Source organism: Bos mutus, chromosome 3 (genome assembly GCF_027580195.1).
Source record: "Bos mutus isolate GX-2022 chromosome 3, NWIPB_WYAK_1.1, whole genome shotgun sequence".
NCBI classification, from domain to species: Eukaryota; Metazoa; Chordata; class Mammalia; order Artiodactyla; family Bovidae; genus Bos; species Bos mutus.
The window spans coordinates 24047962-24075894 of NC_091619.1; the positions used below are offsets into that span (position 1 = coordinate 24047962).

Here is a 27933-nt window from a genome sequence, read left to right on the forward strand (position 1 = left end):
TGAAATGTGGGAATACTGCTCCCTGTCACCAGGTCGCTGAGGTCCACAAGCTGACATGCATGTAATATAATATGGTAAACACTAAAGCCTTGGTCAAATGTGAGCAACAGTCATTCCATTTTTTCATGGCTTTAGCTTCCAATAGACCCCTTGAGCAAAAACTCAAGACACTACGCATATCAAATAGATGCAAATTGTTTAGGAGACTCACTGTTCTGTTGTCTGTCTCCATCTCTGCCTGTCTCACACACACACACACACACACAGAGTACAGCTTCAGAGCCCTCCTTCCCAGGTAAGGCGTCTGAAAGAAGGCAGGTGACACTTGCTTCTCATGCTTTCCCCTGGGACCCCTTGGAAGACACTTCCTACAGGAAAAGGCAGCCTGAGTGGTGACTCTGATGAAACAGACCTGTGACGCAGCCGTGGCCAGAATAGGTGAGCCAGCTTGCTCCTAGCCAGGTGCGGAATCACCTTCCCAGGCATGAAACCTAGCCTCCCACCATGGCCCAGCTTCTGTGGCTTTCTGGTGGCCCTCACAGCGATCTGCTCAAGAGAGGGATGCCGATCAAGCAGCTAAGAGACATGTGGTTCATCTGCCCGGCCAGCACATTCTTCCAGACAGCATTCACCCTCGGAAGGGGGACACAGCCCTGGGAGGCAGGAAGCCAGCACTGTGGGCCCAGCTCTGGCGCTGTCACTCAGGGCAGGAAGTCACTTGACCAATTCCCCCTTAGCTTTTGGGAGGTGGGGGACCACTCACCTTGGTGCTTTCCACCTCTTTACTAAGTCCCACCTTGACTTGCTTCTCGGCATCCTGTGCACAAGGAGGGGCAGGCCTTTTGAGAGGATGAAGGTTTAATAGAGGGCGTGTCACAGTTGCCTGTGCTTCTCCCTGAGGCACAGGATAAACCCTCTCAGGTGTTGTTAATGCTCTTAGCATCTTCCAGCAAATGCTAATCCTCAATTTCAAGTAAGTGACTCTTCCAGCCAAGTCACTCCTTGGAAGGAGTGAAGGAGGAAAACTGCCCACTAATTTCAAGTGTGCTCCTGGAGATCCTGGGTGGCCATGGGAGCAGTCTTCCAATGCTGAGGAATTACCCTCAGAGGTGATTCAGGAGTTCTACTAAAACACCATAGGGGAAAAAGTCTGTGGGGGATATTAGGTGGGTGGGGAGTTAGGAAGAAAATAGCAGAGTGTGAAGTTTGCAGCCGGTAAGTATTGACCTTGTTTAGGTCGAGAGCTTGTGGTCAACGGAGTTACAGCATTCAGGAGATAACTACTCATTCCAGAGAACTGAGCACCACCACTGTCCACATCAGTTGCTGTGTGTGTAAATATTGGTCTGGACGATGCCTAGACTCAAATGTCTCCTGGCATGAGAATGAGGCATGATAACACATCCATGTTTGTATCCAGGATTCAGCCTCCTGGTTGCTAGTGGCCCAAGTTCAACTCCTCTAGGGGCAAAAAAAAAAAAAAAAAAAGCGAAGTTCAACATTTGCACAGGTTCAATCTCTGCCAGTTGTGTGGGAGGAAGGCCGGAGGAAACGAAACAAGCAGGTGTTCACAATTCAGGTGAAGAACTAATGTAACCCAGTAAGTAAGCGAGTAGAAACAGAAGCGGGGGAAGGTGGCCTGGGAAGCCAGGAAGGTTCGAAAGCTCAGCTGAATTCAGGGGCTCTGGGACCAGAGGGAGGCCTGCTCAGCAGAGGAGGTACTGATACAAGGCTGAAGCTGGCTTGTATACAAGGTGAGGGACTCTCCCATCCTGGCACAGCAGAACCTTAAGCAGGTTTAAATGTCTGGGAGGAGCAAAGGCAAGTCTGTTTTAGAAACAGCCCTCGGATGAGTCAAGAAAAATGGAGGGGAGACCAATGACCTGACTCATGAAATAAACCAGGCGAGAGGTGGAGGCAGTGCCAAACATTTCAGAAGGAACACTCAGTGCAAACGAGGAGGAAAAGGATCCTGGTGCTGGCTGGTAAGCAAACAGAAGAGTGTAAAATTGCTCTTTGACGGATCCTGATGCCTGTGGCCAAGGAGGGAGCAGAGGGAAAGTCACTCTAAGCCTCACGAGCAGTTCGAGGCCCAGACCAAGTCCAGCCAGGGTGCATTGGTAGCTAGAATGGAGGTAGTCTTCAGTTCAGTTCAGTTCAATTGCTCAGTCGTGTCCGACTCTTTGCGACCCCATGAATAGCAGCACGCCAGGCCTCCCTGTCCATCACCAACTCCCGGAGTTCACTCAAATGCATGTCCACCGAGTCAGTGATGCCATCCAGCCATCTCATCCTCTGTTGTCCCCTTCTCCTCCTGCCCCCAATCCCTCCCAGCATCAGAGTCTTTTCCAATGAGTCAACTCTTCGCATGAGGTGGCCAAAGTACTGGAGTTTCAGCTTTAGTCCTTCCAAAGAATTCCCAGGGCTTATCTCCTTCAGAATGGACTTGTTGGATCCCCTTGCAGTCCAAGGGACTCTCAAGAGTCTTCTCCAACTAAGACGCCACTGATTCAGTGTTGACAGCGCCGAGATGAAGGGGAGGGTGAGGAGGCAACAGGGATGGTGCAGCTGGGAGTCAGGGCTTCCGAGAAAGGGTCATTAGATAAACAAGCCAAAGCAGTGATCTGGGAGGACCACACATAATGGACTCCAGAGAATTCTCATCCTCAGACTGGAAGGTTTAAGAAGGAGCAGCAAGAGGCAGGTTGAAGAGAAGGGGATGAAGGATTTTACACAAAGACAACCACTCATGTTATCACTCCATCACTTCTACACTTTTCAAATGTGAAGAAACCATGATAGCACTGGTATCTAGTACAGCTGAGGTTGATTTGGTTCTTACTGAAACAGGTCTGGGGCCAAAGTCAAACTCCAGACAACCGAGCCTTTAGCACTGAATCAAACAAGATGCCATTGAAGGTGGATTTCACCACCTGTTAGCTGTAATAGAGATGCTGTGATCGATAACAAAGCTTAGTTGAAATCCAAATATTGAAGGAGCTACAGCCCCCAAACGTAACCACACATCCCTTCCCCTAGAGAAAGCATCATCTTTCAGACAAGTATCCAAGGCTGATCATGTTGATAAGCACTCACCACCATGCTACATACTTCCTGAAACGTAAAATAAGTTCACCATCCAGGAGACACAAAGAAATGAGCAGAGCTGACATGGTCTTTTCAAATAAATCTTTATTTCTCAAACTCAAAGCTTTATTTCATCAAGTTCTAACACATTTTGCGTTGACAAGTGATTTCACCTGCATCCCATGAGAAGGTCAGTGGCCATTACACCAAAGAGGAAACCTCACACAACCTCGGAAATTAATATTGGAAAGGCTATGCAAGTACAGAATAACAAAAAGCTTTCAATTTAGTCTAATTTGTATCTTTTCATCTATAGTAATTTGGAAATTAATGGATAAAGACTTAATTTTCCTAAAGCAGCAATTTTTTTAAATTCACTAAAAAAAAAAAAAAAAAAAGACCAGATGGCTTGAGTTTTAAAACGCCCAGAGATCCATATTATTTAATGACTTCCTCTTTAGTGGATGGTCTTCTCACCTTCGTATGCAAACACACTTGACGATTTACACCAACTCCCACTAGCCCAGGCAAAACTCTAAGCAATTTCTTTTGCTTCCACTTAAAACTATTTTTTAAGTGATAGTAAACAAGATTTAGAACTTGACCTCACAAAAAAGCATTTTCTTTCCTGATCCTCACCTTGGAAGTCTCCACAAATAATCCTGAAAGGTTGCCTGGTCTTTTAAAATATATCCCCTGCTATACACCCCTCCCTCGGTGCTCTGAATGGAACTGGCCGAACCAGAGTATGTTCCAAAGTCAGCTGTGACATTCTGGTCTCTGCCAGATGAAAAATTCAAATCCAGCCTTGGTAACTAGAAGCTCTTTCACCTCACAGAGTCCACACCAATGGTTCTTCCCCAGTGTGGAGCCCAAGTCACATACCCAGGAAGCAACTTCCCTGGGGAGCATCAGGGTCTCTGCTCACAACTACATTTGTTCTCTGGAAGAGGAAGTTTGAGCTCAGAATCCAGCTGCATCCTAAAACAAGGCACCGGGACCAGAAAGTTAACTAAAAAGGAGGTGTTCCTCAAGTTAGGAAGTCGCTTTTGAGTGGCACTATTTCCCAAAGTTCACAAGGCAGTACTAGTTCTAATCTACTGTGAAGGCAATGGGCCAGTGCCAGCAGAGAGGGTGAAGGACAAGAAGATCTGGGCTTTTAGCAATTTGATTACTAATGCATCACCACAAAACACAGGTTAACACACAGCTCTCCTGTGACTCTAATCCCCAGGGGGTAAAAAAAAGTCAAACTGGGGGAAAGAAACAAAAACAAACCTTGAATGCCAAACCACATCTGTTACCACATATTAGGAACCTAGCATCTTACCTACCCACCTCTCTCCATCTGCCAGGTCCCAGCTGTGAGCCATGCCACCTCCCACATGCAGTCAGCAGGAACCCTGATCTGAAGGTGTCAGTGATGTAGTTTGGTTTCAGAGCTGAAATTATGGAGTGAGGAATAGCGTCTCACTGCCAAGGGAAGATTTAAAGGTGAGATGAAGCTCAAGGCCAGGAATTTGATGTGTCCTGTTCTGCCAACACAAGGGGGGATAGGTACTGCTTTAATCCTGCGGCTGCTCAACCTGACTCCAAGAAGCAGGCTGGGCTAACAAGCTGCATGCCTGCAGAAAGCATCAGAAAACTGCTCGGAGCCCTGAAGCAAAAGTGAGGCTGCTTGCGTTTATATTAGAACTTGCTCTTGAACTGTGGTGCCCTTGGCCACTGCCAAGTTTCACATTACTCAGTACACAAAGAAGAGGAACCACTGGACTCAGTACAGGTTCTGAGTACCTGGTGCTTGTGTGAGCAGCACAAAAGGCAGGTTCCAGCTAGAATTTCCAGACACTTGAAATTCAAGGTTACCTGGTTTATCCTGAGGCAGGCCAGAGGCTCCTAGAGCAGGTAGAGACACCGCTAACCCAGGGGGTGTTTGCGAGTGCAGCTTCGGAGAGTGCATTTTTTCACCCTGGTGGTTCTAGAACACAGGTCTACTCTCCAACTTCAAAATGGCTGGGCTGACCAAGAACTTCAGGTGAAGGGCCATCCTGCAGCGATGGTAAAGAACTCAGGGGCTTGAGATTTCTAGCAACTTCTGTGCCTCCCTTCATCCTAAAAGGATTAGTACCAGACAGGGGGAAAAAAAGGAAGTAGAAAGAACTCCAAGGTCAAACTGGAAATTTAATTACTTGATGCAGTTCTGACCCCATCTTCATCTGGACCCTGGTTACCCTGATCCATGAGCCTTCTTCCAGTAGAAGCAATACTGACTTCTGTGAGCAAGTGCTTATGTTGGCGGCTTCATCATATTTCAAAGCTTTGGTTAAACAGATCTGTTATCTTTGTGTAAACATGTTGCCATCTGACCACAATGGCAGCCTTTTAAGGTTGTGAATGATCACATAGTTTTTAAAGCTGGGGTTCACTCTTCACTGCCCTTTTTAACACTGAAGCACCCCAGGGCCCCCTCCATGCAGAACCAGTCTTGATTCAAAGCCAGCAGAGTCAACTGTAACTATCAGCTCACAGGTAACAGGAGCTAGTTACACTAAGAAGTGGCTTCTATTCGCCTTGTCCACAACAGGGATACCAACTAAGCCCTGGGTTTCAGTCACACTTGATCTGCTTTCTAGAGGACCAAGACATCACATTCCAGAACAACAACAAGAACAAAAAAACCCTGAAAAGATAATCTTTAGAAAAAGGTAAACCACTCCTTTTCTACTAAACATTATTGAAACTTCATTGCTTCAAGCAAGGAGAAAACAATCACTCAGGGCTTGGGATTCTTATGGCCACAGGAAAACATCAAAATCAGGAGTATGGATTTGATTAAATCACTTAAGAAACCAAGCTGGCTGGCACTATGGCATTTCTCTGCCCTTGATACCCTAAAGTGATGCTTTCTAAGAGATCCCACAAAAAGTCTCAAAACACAAAGTCCGTTATCTAAACCTACTGGGAAAGCAACAGTGGCCTAGAACTCTCCCATTTACTAAGCTTGCTTCAGACTAGAGAATAACACTGTTTTCCTTCTAAAGTGCGAGTATAAACAAGTACAGTCAATCTACCAGCATAAGGAAGATTCTTTTTCATTCTCTCAATTCTTCCCAAATACACCAGAAATAATCCTCTCGAGGTGCCTTGGGGGCTCGCACGCACACGAGGCCCCACCAGTGGAAGGAGTGTCCACCTCCCATGCAGCACAGGGACAGCAGGTGCGAGTCTAAAGCAATTTCAAACCAGGTTCTGAGTACCTGGTGCTTGTGTGAGCAGCACAGTCCACACACGTGCGGAACGCTCCACAGGTCACTCGGATCTACTGACGTTCCTGTGTTCACCTGCTGTCCAAAAAGCCTGGAGAAGGAAACCACTATTTTTTGAAAAGAAAACAAAAACAAAAATCAGCCAGAGTACTCCAGAAAAAAACAGCCAGTCATACTTGGAATGTGACCAGAATGGGTTTCCAATTAAAACATGGGAAGCCCCTCATGTCAGTTACTGCAATGACTCTAGACTCGGCACCATCCTTCGTCTTGGGAAGAGCAAAACAAAAGCGATGAGCTGATAAGCAGGGGCAAGTGTCATTCAACAAGAATTCCTTATTTAAGAAAAGAAAGATTGAACATTCACGTTTCCTATTTACAATCACCCCCCACCACCACCACAATTCTACTTAACGTTATGTTGCATATTTTATTTTGTTTTTCAAGTTACATTTCAAGAAAAGGTCATTTTTTTTTTCTCTCAGCAATACCTCACAATTCCTCGAGATAGCATAGCATCTAAACCATAAACCATATCCAACCAGATCATAAATTCTCCAGCTATCGGCTTTGGTTTATTGAGACAAATCCTCAGCTCTGCTGACAGAGAATAAACATAAGCAATTTAGCCCCTTGAACAAAAAATTAAGCCACAAGAGCACCCTCATGTTTATCAGTTTTTCTGCCTGACTAAAACAGATACAAGAAAATAAGACCATCCGCACGACTTTCATGTTAAGTGCTGAGAATTCCAAGTGAGGGCTGACATCGCCTCCCCTAGGCTCCAGTGAGGAACCCAGCAACTGAGGCTCCTCCTGCACTGCCCACGTGCTTCCCAATCTCAACAACTGCCTGGAGCTCAGACGTTCAGGATGTGGCGTGTTAGTGTCTGTTTTGGAAAGATGTGGAGAGGTCATACTTCCTTTAGCATTTTCCAAAGTGGCACTGGAATAGCAGGTCCCTTGGCTCATGATACACTGGAGACCCATTCCAATGGGCACACAAAGAAAAAAAAAAAAAAAAGCCGAATCAGAGCTGAGTTCTGCTTTAAAAGCCAAACACCTACATCTAGAAGGAGGCTCCCCTACCTGAGCCTTGCCCTGCCCGGGGTGGGGGTGGGGGGTTCCCCCCTGTGGAAACCCTCAGGTCTCAAGGTTAGTTACAGGGCAGCCAGGTGGGGTAGGGCTGGCTGTAGGTGAGTGGGGGGTGGGCCGCGTAGTAGTTGCTGAAGTTGCCGTCGCTGACGTAGGGAGCAGGCTGGTAGTAGCACGTGACGGTGCTGGCGTTGGGGATGATGTTCTGCTCGGCCAGCACGCGCAGGGCCAGCAGGGAGATGAGGTTCAAGGTCTGCCTGCGCTCATGGCCCATGAGGCACACGGTGCTCTCGTTGACCACCCTGCGCAGGGTCATGAGGTAGTCGTACTTGCTCCTCTCCTCCTCGGCGAAGTGGTTCTGCAGGTAGGTCTCCAGCTTCCTCTGCTGCTCAAGGATGTCGGGGAAATCGATGAAGAACCGGGAGCACATGTAGCGCTCCAGGGTCTTGATCTCATCCTGGTCGGTGGGCCGGAAGTCCCGCACCAGGAGGTTGCTGTACTTGAGCAGCCCCCCGCCCCGGATCTCCTCGGGGTTTTTGGTGGCGATGAGTCTGTTCTGCAGGTGGTCCAGGGCTTCCTCGAAGTCCCCATACACGCTCTCCCCAATGACCGTGGGGTGCAGATGCTCGGACAGGGGATGGCCAGAGCAGTCGTAGAAGAAAAGCAGGGAGTCCAGAATGATCTGGAACGAGTCCACGCTGAACTCAAACTGGCGCCGGATGGAGTCAACGAACTTGAGCTCCACGTTGCGCCCGTTCTTGTTGGAGAGGGAGATGAGGCTCCAGCGGTCAGCGTCTGTGCACACCTTCACCAGCTTCTGGACGTACGCCTCCTTCAGGGTCGTGGGGCTGATCTTGAGCTTATTCACGCCCTCCGGCAGGAAGTTCAGGAGAGAGCACAGCACCACATCCCTGACCAGCTGAAACTCGGCCTCTGTGGGAAGAGCCACGTGAAAGATGAGGTCCAGGTCTTTGCAACCCAACCCATTGTCTTTGACCAGGACATGGCCGGCCGCAGAGCCGTTCAGCCGGATATCCTGCACTTTGATGCCTGCCTCCTCCAGCCGGCCACGGACAGTCTGCACGATGTCCTTGAGTGTGATCTCCAAGGTGGGGAAGTTGCCTCGGCCATGGATGGGCACCACCTCAGTCAGGACCTCGTGCAGACGGCTCACCTGGTCCCAGGTGAGCACGCTGAAGGACACGCAGTCCCTGGTACTGCTGCTCTCCTCGGCCATCTTGGGGGATGTTGTTGCCAGGGAAACTGAAAGGGAGGGGGGAGAAACAGTTAGGGTTCACTTCTCTGTGTCAAAGCAGCTCTGGGGACTCAGAAACGAGGCTGGTTTCTCTCTGAACATCCTCCTTACTGCCAAGTGGTACCTGCTGTCGGGTGCTATGGTGAGGATTAAATGAGTTAAACACATCTAGAACGGTGTCCGCGTGGAGTGAGGTCAAAATACACATCAGCTTACCCTGTACCAATCCGACAACTTGAGCATTTTGTTTTCTATGCGGTGTGTTTGTTTTGCCCATTTTGTCTTCATGAAGGTAGGGTGGGGGTAGAATTTGTGTGTGAGGGCAAGCAGACAAACTTACTAAACCAAATAACCAAAACACAGCATCATTCAACAGAGGGTCTATAGGTTTTGCTAATTTTGCCTCTCCTGTTTTTGGCTCCCTATCTACATCCTGAGCTGGCTGACACACAGGCCACAATGCCAACACAGAACACAGGAGCCACAAAAGAAGATTTCTTCCTTCCATGAATAGATGGATTCTCAACTTTAGGCTTAGTCCTGCTAGAATCAAGTATGCTGGTACCCTCTTCACCTTCAGGACCCGTCAGCCCTGTAACAAACACTCCTGTCATCCAGGGCTGGGCCAAGAAATTGTCTGAAAGACAAGATTCCTGAGTAAGAAAGGGTTAGGTCACCTAAGTACTGGAACTGCTGACCCAGCAAGGAGGCCCCACCCAGGATGTGGGAAACCTCCTCAGGGAAGTGTGATTTTTCAACTCTATTTTGAAAAAGAATCCCTTCAACCTACCCAAGGAAAACAAAGTTAGCACTCAGTACTAGGAGAAAAAGGTTTCCCAGGTGGCTCAGTGGTAAAGAATCCATCCACCGGCCAATGCAGGAGCCACAGGAGACGCAGGTTCAATTCCTGGGTGGGGAAGATCCCCTGGAGAAAGAAATGGCAACACACTCCAGTATTCTTGCCTAGGCAATCGCATGGACAGAAGAGCCTGGAAGGCTTCAGTCCATGGGGTTGCAGAGTTGGACACAGCAGAGCAAGTATGCACTAGGAGAAAAGCATGCTTCTCCAACATCGCCTGCTAGAGCCACAAAGTTACCCTGGCAACTTGCAACTAAGTTATACTGTTCAGAAAGCAAAACAAAAGATCCCTGGAAATTCTGATGTCGAATGACAAAAACAGATATATTAGAAAGTCCAGGTGCCGTGGCTCCACATGGGTCACGCATTAGCTAGATGGATGGAAGAGACTGAGGTGCTGTCCTCAGACTTCACAGCAAACAGAGAGGTCTGCCACCCGCTTCACTTCTCTGACTTGCTACATACACAAAATCCATCCCAAGGACCTGCAGCTTCACTGACTGGAAGCTGCTGCCTTTGCAAGCACACCCAGCACGCGTAGTCCTGGGCTTCCAACTTGGGTTTTCGGTCCTGTGCTGGTGGTGCCCGGGGCCCTTGCCTTATCTGCAGAGCTCAGATTGATGGCACGGCTGTCGGTCTGTGTTGGGGGCACTAATGGACACACCAAGACAAGCAGCTTTCCAGGAGCTGGCCAGCAAGAAGGAGAGTGAGAACATGACATCTCAGTATGAGAAAGAAAATGTAATATGAAGGCAGAAGAAAGAAGTGTCAGTTGACTGGGGCAAACAGGAAAGTCACAGGAAAGCTCATTTATGGGGCAGGGATATGAGCCAGCAGAAAGGCCACAAGAGAGCTCCACTGCGGTAGAAGGCAGCAGGCAGTCAAGAACCTGGTGAGTTGTCCAATCTGGCCATCATGCGCCTCTCTCCTCAAGTCAGATCACAGGCTCCCTTTCGTAGGGAGGTTAGGGGACTGAACTTCCTGGTTGGCAGTGGGAAGGTGGATGATCATGTGATCAGAGTAGAGTCCAGGAAGACCGGTGGAGGATGGGTGCCCTTCTGCTTGTTGCTGAAGCATACTTGTCAAGGGGAAGATGAAACTTTCCCTGCAAACCTGTTTGGACACTGTTAGAAAGCCCTGGGCTATCTAGATTATGCTATCAATACCAACTGAAATTTGTGATGAAATATTTGACGTTTACTGTGGCTGGCCTTTGGCTTCAAGTCAAATTTGGGACAGTAGAGATCTCTCTTTAACATGCTCTTATGTACACTTGGTTCTTTGTGGCCCCTTTAATGATGATGGGCAGAGCATGAAGTACACTTGTGCCAACTGTGCAGGACACCACACAATTAAGTCCAAATGACTATAGAAAATCATGGCTCCAGCTCTGCTTCGACACCCTGCTAAATTATGATTTGGTGACACAGATTTCTGCCAGGTACGCTGACTTACCTATAAACACACAACTTGCTTTACACTGTGTATCAGATCTTAGTGTGTTTCCAAGGTTCGTATTTCTGATATGGGCATGAGAAGTCACAGCAACACAGGAGCTGAGATTCAATCAGTACTTGGAAAAGGAGGAACAATTAATTTTAAGAAAACCTCCAGGAAGAAACTCAATAATGCTGTAGAGGTGAATAGGTGTAGGAATCACTTTTGTCCTCACTTTTAAGGACTTGTTTAAAAAAAAAAAAAAGTCATCATCTAGAGTTAAAGTCAGGACTGTTCCACCTCCAGAACAGTGACTCTTAACATTAGAACTAGGACATCTTAGACCTGGGAGAATATGAGGAAAGCTATCACTTGTTCTTGGTTGGCGGGGCGGGGGGCAGGGGGTGGGGAGCAGTGGGAAGGTGCGGGAGTACATATGCATGAAAATGTTCATATATTTTTAAATCTCTGAACTTGCCATAGATTCAAAGTTAGAATCTATTTTAGACTGAAAATTTGTAAGGTTCTAATGGGAGGAGGGGCAGAACAGTCAAAAAAGTTATGAAAAAATGGAAAGAGGTCTACTAGCCTGGTAGGAGATATGAAGCCACAAAAATTGAAACAGCATAGTACTGACACACAAAGATGGACAAATTTATAAAACAGAATTTTTAAAAATCAGAAGGAAAATCTAGTACATAAGGGGATTTACCGTATAATAAAGAAGGCATTCAAAATAGAAAAGGGAAAATTGAGACATTTGGATAGTTATTTAGATTTAAAAAATAAGATGCCTCTTTGCTTGTGTCAATCTAAGATCCAGAAGATGAATCAAAGACTTCATCTTCTAGTGTAAAAAAGATGAAGCCCTAAGAGTACTAGAAAAAACATGAAATTTATGTAAATTTACACAGAATAGGTATTCCTTTCTAAATCACACAGCAGTCACAAAAATTGATGCATTTGCCTATATAAAAATTAAAATATCTATAGGTGAAAACACTATAAAGAAGTGAGAAGACAAAAGTAGGAAAATACTCATAATATTAGACAAAGTACTCACTTCCTTAACAAATAAGGAGCTCTCATGCATCAGAAATACTAGAACCCCAAGATAAAAGAAAGGGAAGAGGATATAACAGTGGCTCAGACACCTATAACATATTCAACCTTACCTTAAGGGATGGGCAAATTTAGACTTCATGTATCAGTTTTATCTATCAGACTAGCAAAGACCAATAAGCAGACACTTTTGGTACACTGCCCATGGGTTCCCTCTGAGGAAAAATGTGGGACTCTCAATTTTAAGTGGACCTGTTCTTTGGCATGCAATTCTACTTCTGGGAAGTCTACCCTGGATTTTATTCTATGAGTATACTTGCAAGTATGCACAAGGATATTCACTGAAGCATTATTTATAAAGCTACAAATACTCATCAGTAAAGAAGGTTAAATGACTTGATGCATCTATACAACAGGATACAAATGCATGCAGTTGTCCCTAAGAATGGTGGTAGCTCTATCTGTATGAATATGAAATGCTTATGAAGATTAATAAAAAATCAAGTCTGAAACTGTGTGTGTAAAGGCACAAGTCTATGCTTATACAATCAAAAATCCCTGAAAGGACACATAAGCTCAGCTTACATCAAATACCACTTCCAGGCTAGGGTACAAAGAAAACTTGTTTTATTTCTTTTGAATTTGGAACTTACATATATATTAATTGAAAAAAGTTAAAATCTTATGAGCCATGTTCCAAAATCTCTCCCCTATGAAACTTCTAATCTGCTACCTTGTTTATTCTCTTTAATTCCTTTCCTTGAAGCCCATCCCACTATCCCCATACCCATGTATCAACACCAAATGCACTTAGAAGCTTCCCCCACTTTCAGCCTAAAAACTGATCTCTAGACAGGCAGGATGAGGAGGAGGGACAGTTCTGATCTGGAAGGGCTATTATGCAATTTTCTACTTATGTGTTGTCTAAAAGAAGACGTCCATTGTGGGTCTTTTAAAAAAAAAAAAAAACTTTCAATGGGTAAGCCATCTCGTCTAGTGTCATTCTATTTAACATACAAAAATGTCTTCTGTAGTTTCACAAGAATTACTATTTCCCATTTCAGATGTACTATAGCTATGTCTATACACATAGCTATAGTGAGAGAGCTGTATGTCTATAGCTATATGTGAGTTGGACCATAAAGAAGGCTGAGTGTTAAAGAATTGATGCTTTCAAATTGTGGTGCTGGAGAAGACTCGAGAATCTTTTGGAATGCAAGGAGATCAATCCAGTCAGTCTTAAAGGAAATCAACCTTAAATGCTGAAGCTGAAGCTCCAACACTTTGGCCACGTGGTGCAAAGAGCCGACTCTGGAAAAGACTCTGACGTTGGGAAAGATTGAGAGAAAGAGGAGAAGAGGGCAACAGAGGATGAGATCATTAGATAGCATCAACTGACTCAGTGGACATGAATTTGAGCAAACTCCAGGAGAGAGTGAAGGACAGGGAAGCCTGGCGTGCTGCAGTCCATAGAGTCAAAGAGTTGGACACAACTGAGCGATGGAACAACAACAGCAGCTATCCTCATGGTGCTGCTGATTATTGCTTGCAGTTGCAAGAACCTTAATAAATGCAATAAACACTTTTTCAGGAACCCAAGATGCCTATGGTTGGCATCTTCCATGTCAACAACTTCTGACACATATATGAATAATGGAGTTAATTCTCAGAAAAAAAAAAAAACAGTCTATATAAAAGCACAGTGTGGGACATATGCTAAGTCCATGGTATAGTTGTTTGTTTGTTTTTTTTTTTTGCTAGCCTTGAATTGGTCTATACACATTTGTCCATTTAGTTACTCTTTAGATTCAGTCGTGAAGCCTGAGGTTTTCTTTGTTTGTTGCAGATAGAAACATCATTTTAAAAATAGCTTTTATTTATTTAATTATTTGGCCATGCTGCTTGTTATGCAGGATCTTAGTTCCCCCACCAGGAACTGAACCCATGCCCCCTGCAGTGGAAACAGAGTCTTAACTACTAGAACGCTAGGAAAGTCCTCATGGTATAGTTTTTAATTCTCTCGATTTACCATGACTTAGATCTGGAGAAGCTCTTGAAGCTATTGAAAGCTCAAATTTAGGTTGTGTTTGTATTTGTGGTTTAGCTTATGAGAAGTGTCCCAAATAAGTTAACGATGCCTATTAGAAATAAATCCTTCATTTTCCCTCATCCCGCCAAACAATTTCAAATACCAAAGCACATTTACAAGTTACTTAGACAAATGTGGGATTACTAGAATAAATCTAAGTCATAGGCCCCAGTGCTTAGATTACACACCAGAACTTTGTGTAACAGTAGTTTTTAACTACTAGAGATCAACACTGATATAATCCCCATATAAGAGAATTACTTGAAACAGTCTCAACTCATGAAAGGCCCTGGTTAAAGGCAAATTCTAATTAGCAGAATTAACAAAATAGTAAACAGAACACAAAATAATTTGAAGCCTGGTAAATTCAAACTAAAGTACTTTTTACTGTCTTCTTACTGTCTTTACTGTCTTTTTACTGCCCTTTTACTGCCTGAGAAGCAGATTCATTGAATTTGCTCAATAGAAATTGGGAAAGCTGGCAACCATGATATCTCATTGATTTTAAGGCACCTTTTCAGGCACAAATGAGGATGAGCAGTTGCCTGCTCAGTTTAAGCTACTTAATCTTCTAAAGTTTGTCTCATGATGAACAACTATCTTAGGTACCCTTAAATTCCCTTTTCTTTTAGCATCTGGCTGAAGCAGCAGGATAAAATACACACATGAGTGGAAAACAGCTTTGCAGAGACGGCAGCACAAGGTAAGAGGAAAAGATGAACTAAAGCCCGAAGATGAGACCAAGCTCCCTGAGGACAAGAGGATGTCTAACTTATCTTTGTTTCCCACTGCCTGGCACACTCAAGGCAGTTGGATCTGAAAACCACTCTGAGCCTTCACTGAAAAGAAAAAAAAAGCTATTTCCAGTCCTGCTGGTTCAGAGGGTAAAGCATTTGCCTGCAATGTGGGAAACCGGGTTCGATCCCTGGGTCGGGAAGATCCCCTGGAGAAGGAAATGGCAACCCACTCCAGTACTCTTGCCTGGAGAATCCAATGGACGGAGGAGCCTGGTGGGCTATAGTCCATGGAGTCGCCAAGAGTTGGACACGACTGAGCAACTTCACTTTCACTTTCAGTCCTGCTCCCTAGTTTATCTAGACCCCAGAAACAGGAGTGACAGAGACTATGAAAGCATGATGGGACTTAGGGCAAGCAGAAGGACAGGCAGGTGGTCAGGTTGGAGACAAATGCTAAGAGCACTCGTAATACTTTCAAGCCTTATGGTCGAGGGCTAGTGTCAAATCAGCACTGATTCCTCTGTGTGCCCGGCATTACAGGAAGAAGTACCCAGAGTCCTAGCACATGTGGAGAGGTCCATCTGTGAAGTTAAAGAATGGTGTGTATTTAAGTCTAGGTCCCGATATTTGTCATGGACGTCCCAGAAGGTTCTGTGGAAAAACTGCAGTGTGAATCAGGGTGCTCTCGGCTGTGGCAGCCTCTCCATCCAGCCCACAGGCAACTGAGCGGCACCTCTGCCCCGGACCCCGCTGTGGGCTCAGAACACAAAGACACTCAAACACTGTTCAGCATTCCTTTGACGACAACATGCCCTCATACTGTTAACCAGGTGTTAACTCAATGGTCTGGATCTTCCTCGTGACCCTTTCCAGCTCAGGGTCAGAGACTCGGCCGTGGACAGTGGACCAAGCCTGCTGTCAGGGTCCAGGGGAGGTGTGTGTATATGGAACAAAGACCCTCACCACCCCTGGTTCCTGGCCCTGGGGGGGAACCTTGTGCCCGTGGCTGCCACGTTCCACATGAACTCTTCTCCTCTGTGGACAACCGAGGGCACTTTAAGCAAAAAGGAACTATTTCCTTGCTTATAAAATCCTAGAGAATTTAAATAGAAGTGAAAGTAGATAGCAACACACATCATAACATCCCATCCCACCTCTTCCCTCATCTAGCTGAGTGAATGGAAACCACAGCTCTGGGCCTATTTCTTTTTTCCTATAAAATGAAGGTATACAGGTGTGCGGACAAGCAGACAGAAGAGCACTTAGTACAAGCCACTCCATGTCCAAGGCCATCAATCCGTACAAGCACTCTACATGAAAGTGAAAGTCATTCAGTCGTGTCTGACTCTGCATGGACCCCATGGACTGTAGCCCACCAGGCTCCTCTGTCCGGGGAATTCTCCAGACAAAAATACAGGAGTGGATTGTCATTTCTTCTTCCAGGGGATCTTCCTGACACAGGGATCCAACACCAGTCTCCTGCATTGCAGGCAGGCAGATTCTTTACCATCTGAGCCACCGGGGAAGCCCACACAAAGGATAAGGATCAGGAAAGATCAAATGAATTGACCCCAGGTCCTCAACTCTGGAGCTAATGTTCTGACTCTCAGAACTGGTGGCAAATTCCAGGCAGGTTGAGTTCTGCCAGTAGTGAGTGGCAGGTGGGGAGAGGGCAGTAAGCTCATGCTACACCCACACGTACACTGGGATGACCAGTTCTTGCTGCTACCAAAGTGATCTTTTCTGAAACATAAATTTTATTGGTCTTATCCAAATAAGGGAGAAAGCTGCCTTCTGCTAACTATTTAACCATGACACCTTGTCTTCCCATCACTCCTCATCACCACCATTTACACTAAAGACAGCAAAGCTTCAGTCAACCAGCCTTCACTGCCAGGTTGAGCGCAGACTCCAGCTGAGCAAAAGATGTGAATCAGGATTCGGTGGCTTAGAGGTGCCCCTCAGAGAGGCACCAGTGAACTGAAGCCCTTGCCAGGGTGCAGGAAATCCCAGTTCTCACGGCGGGGGTGCCTGCACATCAGCTGTTTCATAACAGAAACATTTAACTAATTCTCAACCACATCCTTTCCTCACTGGCTTAATATTACCATGTGCTTAGATGCTCTGGCCAGTACTAAGAGATGCAGAGCCTCAGGGGCTCTTCCTATAGAGACGGCCCCAGGTCGGTGCCCTATGAGCCACTAAACCAAATATCTGGCAGTGTCCCAAACAGACGGCATCATCTACTCAATGGACATGAGTTCAAACAAACTCCGCTAGACAGTGAAGGATAGGGAAGCCTGGCAAGCTGCAGCCCACAGGGTCACAAACAGTTGGACACAACTGAGCGACTGAACAACAACAACAAACAGGCAGTAAAACAGTGCTGGAAGTTCATCTGGGTCAACCTGTTTGATTCCTTAAACAATCCTGCAAGGGAGATACTATTTCCTTACTTTTAAAGGTGGGGAAGCTAGGGAACAGAGAGACTACACAGTGTTAACTGTCCAAGGACACACCACTCAGAAGAGACAGAAATGGGACTTAGGAGGCTTCCTGGGAGGCAGGTAGCTTTGGCGTACATGCTGGGGTCAGAGCACGGATTTGAAGATAAGCTGGTTGCTCAGGAAGTTGTAGGAAGAAGATGGCAATAAGAAGAAAAGAAAGAAGAAAGGTATGAAGCTTTGTAATAAGATGGTGGGAAAGAAGTTGGCCAGAAGTGCTAAGGCCCCCTAGGTGGAGTAATACCATACAGCAACTGGCAAAGCAAGGTCTTTAGAACCAAAGTATCTAACAATTGTCAGCACAGAACTCTCGCCCTCAAAAGCATCACGGATGTGAGGGTGTATCCAGCCTGGTGGGAGCCACCAGAATTGAACATAACTAAGTACAGACATGCTAAATAGTCATGAGAATGAGTGTTGTAAAGGAACAATGGCTGAGAGGTGAAGGCCTCGGATACTCCCTTCTGAGGAAGCTCCAGGATGCTGGCCAGGTCAGGAGTGGTGGTGATTTCAGAGAAAGCAAGTCAGGAAGGGACAGGGAAGCCAAGAATGGAAGGAGCTGGGGCAGTCAGCTTGCTGAGCATTAAGAGGAAACAACAATAGCGCAGGAGGGAGCTTTTAAGAATGAGCTGATCCAGGTCTGGATCTGCAGCTAAGGTGCATGCTCTGCTCACAGAATAAAGGAGCAACCTTTGGGAGTTGCTCTGGTGACTGGAAGATCAGGACTGTGAATCTGCTGACGAAGCAACAGAACAGGATACTTCCTGCAGACAAGAGGGCGATTTGATGGGATCTGAGAACAGATAACCCCACTGGAGCTGCAGAGAGGAGGTAGACAAATTGGCAAGAAGTGACCAGGACTCCAAGGGCTGATGCAGGAAGGAGAGCTGGAACACACCTGAAAACAGAAACTCCTGGAATAGACTGACAAACGCCTGCACATTGAACCTAAGGCTGGACACCTGCCTCTTTTCCCATCAGCATGTAGTCTGACCCCTGGCAACCTTTTATCCTCGAAAGAGAGTCATGCGCTTGGAATGACCATGGACTTCATATATGCTGCAGCAGATAAGTGGGCAGAAAGCAGAAAAACCAGGGTCAACAGGGATTCAGTCTTCTGCAGTGAAATCCTCCTTCACTCCTTGAATTCCTAGGGTGGTGAAGGCCAAAGTTATCTAGGACCAGGGAGCAGCCTGAGGAAGCCTTCTGTCTGCCAGCCCCTTGGCAGGCCTCCGGGTGAGCCCAGCACCTGCAAGGCAGCTACATTCTGAAAACTCTCCCACCACCCCAAAACACACTACAAAGTCACAGATAACCAAGACGCACACCTGTGGTTTATGTACATGGAATAAGAGTTTACGTTAGCAGACAGCCCAGAGCAACAGAACCAGATACAATAATGCCCTGTTTATTAAAAGTATAAGAAAATACATTCTTTGTTGACTTTTTCCAAGAAATTATGTTTACAGCTGAAGTTGTGATGTTGAAGCTGAAGCTCCAATACTTTGGCCACCTGATGTGAAGAGCCGACTCATTGGAAAAGACCCTGATGCTGGGAAAGAATGAGGGCAGGAAAAGGGGAAGACAGAGGACAAGATGGCTGGATGGCATCATTGACTCAATGGACATGAGTTTGAACAAAGTCCGGAAGATGGTGAAGGACAGGGAAGCCTGGGTGCTGCAGTCCATGGCGTCACAAAGAGTTGGACACAACTGAGCAACTGAACAACAACAACGTTTACAGTTGCTTACTCAACCACCCGCAGACACACTCCACCTCAGTCAGAATAAAAAGTGCCCCTTGCCTCAAAGCCATGCCCAGTTCTCGGGTCAGTGATACAACAACTCAGCAGGTGGTCTTTTCTCATTCAGCCCCGGCACACTCAGCCAGAAGCCTCAATCTGTTTTCTCAGTTATCAGCCTCCTCCTGGCCATTTAGCTCTGATGTTTACTAGAGTCAAAAATTTTGGTTCAGTTCCCACTGTGACTGTGATGCTGCCTGAGCCAAAGGCAAAGAGTGTCCCAGGTGGAAGCGGAAGCAGGCACAGAGGCAAGTGTCCCCTCGCTCTGCCCAGGTTTTTCCGGAGAGAGGCACCTACCAGCCGCCCCTCCCCACTGATGCCAACATATAGTTTTCCTAGCTATCAATGCCTGGGCCCCACCCACAGACACCCACCCTAAGATGACTCCGAACAGAAAGCTCGCTCCTGTCTTTCAAAATAGGATGCTTAAGCAAGTGTGGCTGGAGAGATAACGCTGGAAGAAGTCATGCTGTGGCAGCAAAACAGCATGAGACAGAATCAAAACACTGGCCCAGATGTTATAACAGGAACACCACAGAAGTTCAAGTGCTTAAAGGAATACCCTGAATCGTGGCAAATGCAAATATTAACAAGATCAGAACATAGATATCTTTGGAAGGGAGAGAGGCATAGAAGCCTTGATGTTTCCAAGGTGTCAGCATGATTATACTACATACACAACTGGAACTGGAAACAATCCTTGTTGCTACTGGGTACCTCCCTCCCTCCTACCAAATGCCTCTTTCTAAAGCAGAGATGTTACTGGTCTGAACTCATTTAAAGAGATCCCCAGAGCTGGTCCCACAGTTTCAGACATTGACTAGGCTGAGAAAATAGGACGATTCCAAGGAGACCTTACAGTAAAGATGAACAAGTTTACATACAATCCATAGGGTTTAAGGGCTGAGAGCTTCCAGGTTTTATCAATGGTTATGTCCACAAGCTACTTTACCATCTAACTTTCTGGTTCAGAGCTTTGAACAGTTGTCAGTTGTCTAAAAGGACAACTCAGTCAGCTAAAAGCCCCATCTCATCACAAACAGCATACTTGGGCCTTATCAGCAAAGGGACAATCAACTCTCAATTGCTCAAATGCACCACAGCACTTCTCTGACTCTGAATACATACACCCCCTTCACTGATACCTAGCAGGAGCTGCCTTCATTTCCATGAGTTACATATACAGTTCCATGCCAGTTTTAGTTTTGCACAGATCCTTCCCTGCAGAGTTAACTCGCATAGCAGGTATCTGACCTCCAGGTACTGAGCATGGTGGCAGCCAGAGCAAAGACCACCAGGCTCAGTGGCCCCTCTGATACTGCTAAGAACAGAAATTTATTAGGTGGGAGGATGGGGAGGCAGGGAGGGACTGAAGGCATAGGATTTAAGTGAAGCAATGAGACCATGGAGTGATGTCTATTTCTGCACCAATGGCCAAACCACCCCCTTGTCTTTGGTGTCCCCCATTGTGTGAGCCCGACCATGCATTATGGCTCACTGGGATGCTTGTCATCAAATGAGCATTTACCAAGTAGCATCAAACAGCATCATGTGTTGCTGTTATCAGGCATCTTGTAGACACCTTTTACATAACAGCTATTTCTTCTCCCATTTTCAAGTTTTAATTGTTGACTAATTAAATTTTGGATTCCCGCTCCCCAGCCAGTCTCAGAAGATTTTTACCTGCAATTCTTTGAAATTCTATAACATTATGATTATTCCCTAGGAAACTATAGAAAAACAAGAGAACGAGTGCAGGACTGGGACTCAAACATCCTGTATTTCAGTGTCAGGTTTGACACACACAGTGAATGATTAGATAGGCCACAATGACTGAGCTTCCTTTCATTCTTTCGGATATCAGAGTGCCTACAGCATTCCGAGCACTGCTCTAGGAGCGTACAATCCGTGAGGAAGCAAGAGACCAAGATATCTGCCCTCACAGAGCTTAGATTCTAGCTCACACTCCTTCTCTAAAACCTCCTGTTATTAACTCTTGACTCCCACACACAGAGAATCAGGATTTGAGAATGAAACATTTCTTGCAGATGGCCTGGATCTGTGCCACCCGATAATGCACCACAAGCCGTCGGGCACCTGAAATGGGACAAGTCCAAACTGAGATGTGCTGTCTACATAAAATATACACTGGATTTCAAGCACTGCGTACAAGGGGGAAAAGTAAAATAACCCATTCATATTTTTATACTGATTACACATTGAAAAGATAGTATTTGACATGACGGGTTAAATAATTTTTTTTTCACCTGTTTATTGTAATGTGACTACTAGGAATGTAATCGTGATTCATATCTCTATTGTCCTTCTTACAATGAAGAAACTAAAGAGGTCAAATCTGAAGAGATAGTGGTGCTTCCAGGGCCAGAACCCAGGTGTCCTCACAACTAAGGTGGCTTCAGAGGCGGGGGAGGGGGTGGGGGGAGTGGAGGAGGATGAAGATAACAAAGGGGTTGGGCATGGGAGACAGCAGAAGTGCCCATGCCTCATCCAACACCCTCAGGCCAGCACCTGGTCACACAGCAGGTGCCCAGGCAGCACCCAGTTCATCTCTGTGTCTGGATCAGCACCCTTCCCAGGGCTGGCCAAGCCCACGCACAGTCAGTTGGCTGCGGTGGTACTGACACCCTCAATCATCACAAGCATGGGTCAGGGATAAACAGGGCATGTCTGGGGGAATGGGGTGGCATTCCAGGCAAGGATCACCCCTGCTCCCATTCTAGTAAGGACTACGCAGGGCGAGAAACGCTTACGATGCTGATACGAGATGGTGGGAGCAGTTAGTTCAAGGTTCATGGATAATTTTCTTCTCAAAATGCGTTTACAGGGAGTGAATATAGAGACAGATGTGGAATTTTCTGTGCTCATCCAACGTTAAGATCAGGTTTGGGAAAAAAAAAAACAACAGAAAATAAGGTACAAGGTAGAACTGAAAAGAAGTACTGATGAGGAGGGGATGGGATACGGGCATCACCAGGTGGGGTAAGAACATAAGTTTCTGAGAAGGGTCCAGAACTAGGTCAAAACAGAATATGGGGAAGGAGGAGGAGCATTAGCTTGTTCAAATATTTGTGTGTTCCATGAGGTAAGGGAGGGCAGTTAGGAAGGGGGGTCAGGAACGAATGGAAGGTGGAAAGGTACAGGTCCCAGAAGAAGCCAGTCTTCTAGAGGGAGGCGTAGTTCCTATGAGGTTTGTGAAGGTGCTGGAGGTGGTGGGTGGAGAGCTGGCCGGAGGGAGAGAGAGGCTCTGGGCTGCCGCTCTCATGAAGCAGCGGTCTGCAGACCGAAACCAGGTCAGCGATGGCAGCGGGAAACAAAAAGTTCAAAAAGAGAAAGACTCAGCAGATCAAGCAGCCGAGTGAACATGGAGAGAAAGGCTGAGTGAGCACTGTGAGGCTGTGCTGGGTGGATGGGCAGAGAGGAAGAGCTTGAAGGGAGTGGGTTCTGGAGCTCGGCCTGAGGACTTCCAGCTGTCAGCCAATTAGTCGTCACTGCCCATGGGCTCCAAACCTACACCCTGGAGGCCTCTGTTTTTAAGAGGCCCCGAAGCCACCCAGCATTTTGGGCCTGCAGCTTTCGATCCAAAAATGTGTTCCAGCACCTTGGCCCACCAGGACACCATCCCCTGAAAGGTGCTTCCCTCTCTGGAGGAGTGGCAGTGGACCTAGTTAACAGGCACGCAGGCCTGGCACCCGGCATTCAGCAATGAGCACAGACTCCTGCCTTCCTGGGGCTCACATGCGAGTGGCTGCAACAAATCAGCAGAATCCGAGTGCCCGAGGACATTCTGAGGCTGGCCCAGCTCCATTTGCATCCAGAGCATTTCCACGGGCCTTTTCACATACCATTCCCTTGGCCTCCTTGGCACCTGGCACAAATGCCTGCCTCGGAAGCACTTAACCACTTACAGACTCGGTCACTGTTATCCAAGAAATAAACACTTTATACAGTTGGGTGACCAAGACTCCCAAAGGCTCCGAGACTAAAAAACATCCTACGTGGAGAGTTGCTTAACGTCAGCAATTATTTCTTCACATTTGTTTTCCCCTATTGTTCCAAGAGGTTCTGCAAACAGTTCTAGAACAGGCTACAGGGCCCAGCTGCACAAAATCTATGAATTCTAAACAATTCATAAGGCTTCTTTACACAGTTGGGCTATACAAAGATGCCATTCCCATTTAGAATTCCTCTAAACAATTTAAACTCCAAAATTGACTTCCTCATTAATCATGTAGTGAAAGGATAAAAAAGTTTGAGACCAGCAGCTCCGGAAGCATCACAGATCAGCACTACTGCTGTACCCAAATGGCTTTAAACACATAAGCGTTTCTTGAAACACAGAGGTGTTGGCTTCATCACAATATTGCTTATGCCAATTTATTTAACATGTTACAGTCAAAACACCAAGATGGCAGAAAGCATTTTTCTATGTTGTCTTGTTTACCTCAGTGACAACACACAAAAGCAATGGACCTTATCTAACCCGAGTAATGTTTTATCGCAAGAAACACCTCAGATTCTGCGTTGCTTCCCTTTAAGTCCCGCCCCCATCCCATAACAACAAGATGCAGCCTAGAGTCTGGGAAACCCAAACACAGAGACTGAGAAACCCAAACACATCATCACAGGTTTAACTTAACTCATGAAACTAGTCCTGGGTATCTACAAGATGTTTTCTTGGTAACACTGAAAGGGTTTACCACATCCGTTCACTGTTCTTGGCTTGTCATTCTTTAGGGACTGACACCATACACATAACATATCAAAGATGAAAATCCAGACAAGGGTACTACATAATTGAGCAGCTGAAAAAATCATGACATTTTCTAATTTTGTATCGAATGTGCCAAGTTTCTGGCACTGGGAGAACAAGGACGCTATAGTCCACAGGAAGTTATCTTTACTGCCAGGCAGTTCCTCAGACTCTCATAAGTGTGAAGACTTCTGTGTTCTGATGGGCAGTGCTCAATGTGTACAAGCCGGCCTGGCTTTGAACAGGACGACGCAGACTCAGTGGGGCACTGCTGGGGGTGGGGGTGGGGCCGGGGATCGGCTGCAACTCAGGATGTGATTCGGATGGCTACTTGCACTCCCAGGAGAGCTGAGGATGCTAAGTAGGCAGAGCCGGGCGCTCGACTAAATCATGGCCATTCTGACAAACAGGCCAAGTGCCAGCCAATCCTTTCCTTCTATTGCCCCAGCTTAATCTCTGGATACAACACAGGTATCGTGGAAGAAACTCAGAGTGCTGCTGCTTATTCCCTGCACACACAGTAACTTAGGAAATTTGGGACTGTTGTTTGGGTAACAATTTAGAGGCAGAAAAAAAAGTTGTTGTTTTTTTTACTTTGATGTTAAAGTTATCCACAGCTACCTGAACAATTATATACAATATACCCAAATCTGCTTTCCAAAAACTTCTTATTGAGAATAAGTGGACTCTAAAGGTGTGGGTATACCTTAAGACACAAGCTTTGAGTTATCTCAAGTAAAAGCTTGACTCCAGAGATACTAAATTTTCTATCTTCACAAACAAGAATGTCAAAGGGCAGAACTCCTGCTGGCTCACCTCCAAGCTTCCCTGAAAGGGAGAGAGTCAGCGTTTTCCAGTGCCCACCCCCACCCCCTTGGATAGCAGAGTCTCAGGGTCTCCAGTTCAGGACTCAGTCCCTCCATAACACCTCTGCGGATTTAAGAAGGCGCAATTCCTGGTAAGCACTCCTACCCCCCTGACAGCTCTGGCTCACTAGCCAGCTGGCTTCCCTGCCAAGTTACTCACGCTGAAAGGTTAGTGTAGCCAACAATGGCCACTCACATCCCACCCCCACCATCACCACCCGCTGCAGGCAGCTGGGCCAGGCCAGGAGCCTACTTCAGGAGGATTTAATAATCTTCACTTTACTTCCTGGGGAGCTTCAGGTTCCCATCCCACCTACCAAATCTCCTGAATACCAACTGTCACAATACAAATGATTACACGGTCTTTACAAAGGCTTCCTGTAATAAGTGCCCTGCAACACTCCACGGTGTGCATGTTATAACTCCATTACAAACAAATGGACATTTCAATGACAGCAGGTCCCTACCTAAGACAAAGATTTAGTCAACCCTTCAGAAGCCTCCCTTCGGAACAAAAAGAAAAAAAAAAAAAAGAAGGGGTAGGGGGGCAAGGCAACTGAGCGGATCCCTCCCGCGGGGTCCAGCCCTAACAGTCGGTTCCAGTGAGCCCGGGTCATCTCGCATTCTCCAGAGAAACTCGCCAGTCATTTCCCTGGAAATCCTCCCTTTCCTTCGAGGTAGCTCCGTTCTGTTTTCTCCGGCAAGTGTTCGGCCTTTAGGTGTGCAGGTTACCAACCTGCATCTCTTCAGGTTCGTCCCCCTCGTCCGACTCCCTCCCACCGCCGCGATCTGGACTGCGACACCTCCCGGGCACCGTGCCTCTAAGCCGCCCGCGGCTCCGCTAGCTAAATTGACTGACGGCCGTGGCTTTCAGTAGACAGGCTAAGCAAGTTTCACTCCTACAAAGGGAGGAACCAGATCACCGACGCAGTATTCCCGAGGAGTTTCCGAGAGAGGAGCAGCGCACCAGTCACTCGACTGGATCTCTTTGCGGCTCTCAGGGTCCCCAGTCTAGTGAAAACCCAGGAAAAGTTAGGGATCTCCGCCCTCTCCTTCAAACCCGGCTCGGGCTCCCAGGCCAGATACAGTCACCGACCGCTGCGTCCCTAACTGCGCCTTCCGAAACCGCCGCATTTGAATTCTCTCTTGACCGGTTGGCCGAGGTATGCACGCCCGCGGGAGCGCCGGGGCGAGCCCGAATGACCGCAAGGGAGGCAGGGGTGGCGCGGGCGCCATCGGACCGGGGAAGGAGCCGAAGGCCCCCATCACATACTCTTCGGCCGTCAGGCCCGCGCCCGGCCACTGCGCAGTCAGCGGGACGCGCGCAGCAGGAACTCGCTGAAGTTTGCCAGCCCCAGCCGAAGTCTCTGGAAAGTTGTAGCTCCCTCTCGGAGCGTCTCGCCTGGCCCACGGGGTTGGTCCGTCTAGGGGGCGGGGGTGACGTCGCGGGAGCGGGAGGGAAAGGGAGCATAGGGGCCCGGCACCTGTCCGCACCTCCCCCTCCGGCCCCGCGCCCCCACCAGGCTCGGCGAAGACTAGAGCTTTGCTGGGCCGGGGTAGACCCCCCCCCACCGAAGGCAGAGCGCGCGGCTCTCCGGGACTGTGCATCCTCGCACCTTTAGAGGAGGGGGCCGTGGACTCACCTGGGCGGCGGCGGAGACCACAGAGGCAGGTCCTTGGCGTGGGCAGCCCCCCAGTAGGAGCGGCGCGGTCACTACAGCCCCCGGGCAGCGGCACTGAGTGAGCCGTCTTGCCGCCGCCCCCTCCGTTCTTATACGGCCTAACCACGCCCCCGCCCTCCGCCACCGCCCCCACCCCCGCCCCTTAGCCTGCCCTCCCGGGGGAGCAAGGGGCGGGGCGGGGCGGAGCCGGCGCCCACAGGATCCTTCCGCCTGGGCGCTGACGGCAAGGGCAGGGCGAAAGGTGCCCTCTGATTGGCTCCTCGAGTGAATGGTTGCTGAGAGACGAGTAAATCTTCTGCGGCGGGAAGCTGCCGGGGTGCCCAAGGAGGTAGCACTGCGCAGGCGCAATAGACAGGGGCTGCGTCGACAACCCCATAACTTTGGTGTTGATAGGACTCCTTTCTTTCTACTTTCCGCTACCCTCTTTTCCTCCATTCCTATCATAACTTCTCACCCAAGTTTTTTCCATCTCTATTCCGCTCCCTCGCAGGCCTGTTTTTCTTTTGCTTCTCTGTGGATTTTTGCTTTAGGTCTCTCTCCAGGAATGGAGAATGAAACCCCCAAACCTACCTCCGACGTGTGTTTTGAAGTCGGAAAAAACTTCTGATGCTGAGCAAGGAGAGCCTTCCTGATTCCCCACGCAAATTGCCTGGAGGTCGTTGGGGAAAGGACCGGCACAGTTGGTTCTCTGGCGCAGTTACCACCTGTGTGCAGTTAGAGGGACTCAGGGCCTGGAGGAATCCATCGCCAAGGCTGGCAACTGCGACAGCGTCGGCCCAACTCGGAATGTCACAGGGCTCAGCCGTGTATGTTATACAACATGCAGGCGGGGCTTGGACGCCGTCCAGGCACTCCATAGCAAGTGGTTTCGAGTCCAGATTCTAAATTCAGATTAACTGAATCTCCAGTCACCACCTAACTATCTGTAAGGCCCTGGGCAAGTAACTTAACCAACCCTCCATAAATCTCCGTTTCTTCACCTGTACGGTGGAATTAAAAATCAAACAGCTTTGTAGGGTTATATAAGTATTAAATAAGAAAATGGAAAGCTAGCAGTGCAGTGCCTGATATAAAGTGTTTGGTAAATGTTATTTATATCAAGTAGTAGCTTTTGTTATTTATCAATAAACATTTTTGGAGCTTGTACTAATCTGCTGGGTTGTGGGGAAAAGATTACTTCCTACACGCAGTATTTCTCTACCTTGCCCCTTCCGTCCCTGCCTGATACAAGTGTGGTTCTCACTGTCTACCAGGATGGAGCTCTCAAATATATGCCTTCCCTGGGGAGGGCAAGGTCCCCTGGAACGCTAAGGAAATAGGATATCAGTATGAATGCTTGTAGAGAAAACCACAGTGACTATTATTGTACATGAAATCAGGATGGATGGTCTAATTCTTTTTTTCTTTTACTTTTTGTTTTTG

At 47.3% G+C, this 27933-nt stretch overlaps 1 protein-coding gene across 2 annotated transcripts; it reads right to left on the minus strand.

Moving 5' to 3' along the window:
- Positions 1–3174: 3174 nt before the first annotated feature.
- Positions 3175–27293, minus strand: TENT5C (terminal nucleotidyltransferase 5C). Of its 2 annotated transcripts, none has more exons than XM_070367421.1 (2): positions 27082–27293; positions 3175–8710 (listed from the first exon to the last, which is right to left on the minus strand). In XM_070367421.1, exon 2 carries the CDS (start codon positions 8682–8684, stop codon positions 7509–7511), a length of 1176 nt encoding a protein of 391 aa, XP_070223522.1. In that variant the 5' UTR covers positions 8685–8710; positions 27082–27293; the 3' UTR covers positions 3175–7508. The 2 variants fall into 2 exon arrangements, with proteins under 2 accessions (XP_070223522.1, XP_070223521.1); XM_070367420.1 differs by lacking the exon at positions 27082–27293 and adding an exon at positions 26473–26598.
- Between the last annotated feature and the right edge of the window lie 640 nt (positions 27294–27933).

What these genes read in the sequence shown, in the direction of transcription:
- TENT5C (XM_070367421.1), bottom strand. Translation starts at nt 8,684, where the DNA reads ATGGCCGAGGAGAGCAGCAGTACCAGGGACTGCGTGTCCTTCAGCGTG.